Raw genomic sequence first — 6,000 nt, forward strand, 5'->3', positions numbered from 1 at the left:
TTTATGTTCCTTTTCTCTGCTGCATTTGGCAGCAGCTTCCTTGTCTTAATATTGACATTCATAATAGTGATATCTTTTCATTAGTAAGGACAACTAAATGAGCAGCAGTCCAGATTGTAATCGCTTCGCACCTGGGCTGATACAAACCATCAGCAATTTCAGAGCTAATTGCTCCCGAGACCTCACATCAGTCTGCTAAGCCCTTCAGTCCCTTTACTTGTTTACTTCCAGAACCAAAAAAAACAATTTTACTGAATCCAGTGCTCATTTTGTCTATGCCTACTTAGCAGTTGCTCTTCATGTGATATCATGACAACAAAAATAATTCGTCTTGTGTAGAATACAGTTCATTATTTATTTGTAGACTGTAAGCCATTAATCTCTGTCACTTAACAGAGGTTTCTTCAGAGTTCTCTTGTGTTTATATCTATAACCATACCTATAAATCCAGTGCTTAATTTACTTACTTTCTCTTAGAGTGCTTTCTCAGGTTGTGTAAATGTTACAGAGGGAAAATCTCACCTCTTGCAGCCCTCTTTGAGGGTGAGCCAAGACTTGTTCATAAACACATGAATGAAAATCCGAGTGTGGCTTGTTAAGCAGGAAGTCATCAGCTGTGTTGCATCTTGACCAGAAATCTGATGGTGCTGTGGAGGTTTTGGAATGACATGAGTGCTGTAAGGCACCGAGGTCTGTTTGAGATCACCTGATAGGAGTCATCACGGAAATGCCAAGAAATACTGCTCCTTTTATTCTTAACTGAAAAACTCTTCTATACTCCATGCTACTGTTTTCAGTAACTCTCACTGTGTTGTGTGTCTTACAGCAGACCACCTTGGTTTGACCTTCCTCCACCCCCTTATTGCTCTGAGTCTGAATCCCCTAATCAGCCAGATCTTCCTCCTTACCGCTCACGGACGGGAAGCTTGGTGAGCACAGACACCCCCGTGGCTGGAAGCCCTCAGGGCACGGACAGCAGTTGGAGAAGAGATGTCCATGACAGCATGGATGGCCACAGGACTCTTCTTGAGAGGACAACAGATCCAAGTGATCCTCTGGTCAACCATGTTGATGAAAGAGAAGTGTAACTGCTCCAGCTTGGATGCCCATTTGGGATGGGCTGGAAGGGATTTACTTTTTCTTGTCTATGTTGGTTAATCTGCTGTTTCTAAAAGGTTTTGGGCAGGAATGTGCCTCGGTGATGACTTATTTGAATCCATGTTAAGTTAATTTTTTAATTCAGCATTTTGAGCTCATCAAAGACAGAGCTGGAGTCACGTCAGCTCTCCACAGTATTCTTGCAAGCAGGTTCCAGTTCAGACTAGCAAGAGAAACAGTGCTACGTTGAAGAACTGATGCGATGTATTTCTTGGAATGTGTACTGTATATGAATGTATATACGTGCATGTATAATGTATACTGATGTTGCACACAAAATCTATGCCAGAGAACTCTTGTTTGCAGACTGTCTGCTGCCTTGTGCGAGCCCTTTCTTCCTACTGCCAAGTGCCAACTGGTGGTCGTTGAAGCACGAGAGGGGCAGTCTTTCACCTTGGCGGTCTGAAGCCCAGTCCTAGCCCACTGGCAGTGCTCAAATTGCAGAAAATGCTACAGTTGACCCTTCTCTTCCTGGCCTGGAACATTCTCACTCTGAATGTAATTTTCAAAGTTTAAACTTGTGAGGATGCGACAGAACAGCTCTCTAAATGAGCAAACAAGCATGTGTTTTTTTTTTTCCCAGATGCTAGTATCAAGGCCAAATTTTCATGGACTTCCTCAGGAAAATCACAAAAGTTGGCTTATCTGTCAAATTTCACGGTTGAGCACAGAGGCACTGAAGCTTCTCAACAAACCAGCGCAAGACTTCTTTTCAAGCATGGCAAAACAACATTGCTCCATGCGTTTCTTCTTGGACAAACAACAACAAAATACCACACATACAAAAACCCAGAACGCTTTTCCAGCTAGATTTTAAACACCAAACCCATCCTGAAGCAAATACCCAGCGTGGAAAGCTTCAGTGTGAATGACTAGTTTGTTAATCTTTGAAATAACTCAAAGCAGGTGATGTAGTTAAAGGTTTGGGGCTTGTTAGCATCATCTAGACCGTGCCTATGTACCTGAACGGATACACGTGTTTAATACTCTATGTATGTAAGTAGTGTACTGCATAGGTTTACTTCTGTTTGTACCTGTAGAACTCTAAAATTTCAAAGTTTCTCTTATGATATTCTCATTGCTTTTTATGGTTTGCCATTATTCATATTCATTTGGTTGAAATTCTGGTCTTTTCAGAAAAACATTGTCTTTTTTTTTTTCTTAACTCTTAGAGTGTTCTCCCATGAAATGTGTTTCAGTGCACAGTGTTGAATCACCCTTGAGAAAGCAACTCAAAGGTAAAGGTATTCAGAGGGAAGGTAAGCTGTGAATTTAAATTCCACCGCAGTGCTGTGCTTGTGCTTAGTATACAGAAAATAATGCACTGCCTTTCTCTTGTCCAGAGAGAAATTGGCCTTGAAAAATTATTTCCACTTGTGTATTAGACACATTTCCCACTTCTCTTCCATGTAACGAACAGTGTCATTAAACAGGATTTTCTGTTTAATGGAAAGGACAGAAACTGTTTTCCCACAACCTCTGCTTTTTTCCACCGTATCTAAGGTAAATTATTTCCCCCAAAGGTTAGATGTTCAGGACTCAAGAATTCTTGAGCATGGCTATATGTGGAAGAATGGCTCAAGTTCAGTCTTAGTTTCCACACACAATCCTGAACTGGTTTTGTGTTTTGTTTTTTTTTTTTCCATGTCTGGAGTCAACTGACATGGTATGTGGGAGGCAGGCACCAGAGCGATTTACAAGCAGAGGTCCTTCAGGAGTGAGATGGCACTGTGGGGAGACTGTAGAGCTCTAGAGCTTATGGTCTTGTCTTACTCTGGAAACAAATTAACAGCAGCCTTTTCTTATGGGCTTAGGCAGCCTATCCTGCAGTGCACCGGAGAAGCAATCGTTGTAAAGCAATGTGTAGTACTGGGGCAGATTCCACTCATGGTGGGAGCTCAAGCAATGCAGTTATGCTGTCCTGCACAAAGCAGGACCTGGCTCATTAATCACTCCTTGCAACTCACCAGGCAGGCAGCTGTTCCTGTCACACCGCAGATGGTTGTTCTGTGTTCTGCAGGTGGGTTAAACTCAGGTACGTAGCTGAATTTGTGGCACAGGGGTGAGCACCAGGCCCTGGCGCCGCCTTGCCTTTCTTTCGGGTTCTGCTCAGCCTTTTGTAAGAGCTACATAATACAGCCTCAGAACTGGCCTTAACATTTTTCTGTTGCGGTTTTTAAAATGTTTTATACTTTCAACTGTACTATTGAAAAGTTTGCAGTGGTTTCGTTAGAGTTTTATGTTTCCTGCTGAAGTGCCCTAAAGCTACACTAGTGAAACTAAATCATTGTGTCCAGCGTAAATCATGTGGCACGTAGCCCTCAGGCAGGCCTTCCGTGGGGGGCTGCATTTCACCATGTGTGTTCAGAGTCACCAGGGTGTGTGCAAACCAAACATGTTTGCCTGTGGCATCTGAAAAACATTGCCTTGCATTGCTAGGAAGTAGGAGAAGAGTGGACATAGCCTGCTGCTTCTGTCTGTGTCAGTCACTGTTGTACGTGTACATATTTATATATATAAGATACTCTTTCAGGCTGTATATATTCATGTAACTTTTGCATTAAGATAATCCATTTGGACTTTACAAAAAAAAAGGAAAAAAGAAAAAAAGGAGGAAAAAGCATTCTAAATGGTGTGACATTTTCCCTTCCAGCTAAGGGTGTATTTATCTTTGTACAGGAATCTTTTAGTTTTTATGCAAGTTATAAAAGGAGATTGTGCCTTTCTGATTGAATGTTGATTTGCTGGGCTGTTGACTACATTCCTGGGTGTTGTTACATATCATTGTCTAGAGATCCAAAAAGAGAACCAAGTCTTGTCTTCCTCTCTGTTGTTACTTTTGGGGACCATTGACCTTGGAAGAGTACAGGAGCTCAGTACCTTGTTCCAAAAAGGGCATGCTAAAACTTGAAGGAAGGTTTTCATCTTACTCCAGTTTCCTGGTATGTAGAACAGATTTGCTAGCAGGTTGCTTTGGAAATTGCTGTAGTATCACACAGAAATTGTTTATAACGTGTCACTTTTGGTAGTGTTAATACATCTCTATACTGCATTATTCAGTGGAATCTTTGGAGAAGCATGGTAGCAACAACCACGCTGATTAAATTAAATATTTCATTGAAAATCCTGCAGTTCCTTGATCTTCGCCTGGTAAGGCTGAAGCTAAATGTTCATGAAATACCACATAGTAGGATTTCTTTTCTGTAGCCAGTAAACTTGGAATTAATCATTCCATTGTTTGCAATTGCTCTTAACCTTTGAGTTTGAGGTGAGTCCTCCAGGAGCCTTCCTTTGTACTTAATATTTAAACAAATGAATGGTCTTTCAAAGATCTATTCTCGCACAAGTAAAACAGATTAAAGTTTTCCTCCAGAGCCAAATTCTGGTTCCATATCTGTGTTGAATAGTGACCACTGGAATGAGCAGTTCCACTCAGAGCAGGGATTAATGTATTTGATTTGTTTCAACAAAACAATTTGAAGAAACGACTGACTGCTTGAGGTAAATGAAGGAATTAGGTTTAGCCTGTTAGAAATAAGATTTGGGTTATTTTAAAAAAAAATGAAATTAAACTTCAGAAGTTCTGAGTGTGTGTAACCTCTGCTGAAGTCAGAGTGCTGTGTATTTTAAAATTAGGCCATTAGTGAATCTGCTTGGTAGTAATCTGAAGTTCCTTGTAAGGCAAATTGCAATTTACCTCTCTGGTGCTATTGTGCTAATGGAAAATTGGCAGTAATGTTTTTAAAAGAGAGCCTCTGAATAATTTTCTCTGCTCTTGTCTGCAGTGACATACATGACAACACTGACTGCAATGCGATTTTTAAATAACTCTGCATTCGTTCTTCTCCTCCTTTTAAGTCAAATCAGTTTTATTTACACCACTTCACTTTGATACAGCTAATAGGGCCCTCGTGATAGATTTAGAAGTTGGGTGGAGGAAAGAGATGATTCTCATTTTAATTAATGCTGCAGCTTGTTAATCTTGTGCGTTTTACTTTTTAGACATCTTAGAGAAGACAAATGGTTTTAGTAGATAAGAAAAACTATTAATGATGAAAAGGATAGAGGGACACTGATTCTGAATTTAATTTTTAATGAATATTTAAAAATGTCTAAATGAAGGAGGGATTTAATGCTGTATTTTTAAAGTGGTGATCAAATGGCACGTACTGTTTTTAACTGTTGCTCATTGGTAGCTATTTCACATATGATGCCGGGAACTAAAATTGTAAGACAAGTGCTCTTCTTGCAGTTCGTACTAGATCTGAAATGTATTGTATCAGCACAAGGCTGTAACTCACTCATGGACTAAAATATGTGACTGCAGAAAGAATTTCAATACCATGCTGGATTCTGCTCGAATGTATCCAAGTACAGGATTGTGGCCTTCATTTGTTCTTTTTTTTTTTTTTAAACTGATTTGAGTTTTTTTTTCAACTTGAAATTGAGATCTTATGTAAGAGCTTTAAGGGAGGTTGTATGTTGACACCCAACCTTGTCTTAAACTTTTGTAAACTGGAAATCTTTGAAAATGTATTCTGTATTCCTGAATAAAGTCGGTGTTTTAATACTGTTCACAAGTGCAGATGTCCCCTATCTCATCAAGTCTCGTTTGGGTTAGCATTACAGACACCTACCTGAGGTGGTCTCCAACTTCTGCATTCCTTGTGAAGTTCTGATAAATCGGTGTGGGTTTTAAACACTATTTTAAGAAAGGAAGTGATAATGGAAACCCACATGTGCATATGTGTATAAAAGCATACTGATACGTATGTCTTGTATTTATACAGATGAAAATTGCTTAATTTCTTCCTTATCTTCCCATTTAGTTTGTGGTGTCAG

The 6,000-nt window shown here is 39.8% G+C and overlaps 1 protein-coding gene across 6 annotated transcripts in view; it reads left to right on the forward strand.

Moving 5' to 3' along the window:
- Nucleotides 1–5,732, forward strand: part of LDLRAD3 (low density lipoprotein receptor class A domain containing 3) — a 184,432-nt gene extending 178,700 nt beyond the window's left edge. For 4 of the 6 annotated variants that reach the window (XM_072039032.1, XM_072039033.1, XM_072039034.1 and 1 more), the window contains one exon: nucleotides 827–5,732. In XM_072039032.1, the coding sequence (XP_071895133.1) occupies nucleotides 827–1,088 (262 nt within the window). In that variant the 3' untranslated portion in view covers nucleotides 1,089–5,732. The remainder of the gene's footprint in view (nucleotides 1–826) is intronic. The other 2 variants (XM_027458144.3, XM_027458145.3) reach the window with 1 other exon arrangement.
- Nucleotides 5,733–6,000: the final 268 nt, after the last annotated feature.

The sequence above is a fragment of the Anas platyrhynchos genome, chromosome 5, assembly GCF_047663525.1.
Source record: "Anas platyrhynchos isolate ZD024472 breed Pekin duck chromosome 5, IASCAAS_PekinDuck_T2T, whole genome shotgun sequence".
Classification (NCBI taxonomy): domain Eukaryota; kingdom Metazoa; phylum Chordata; class Aves; order Anseriformes; family Anatidae; genus Anas; species Anas platyrhynchos.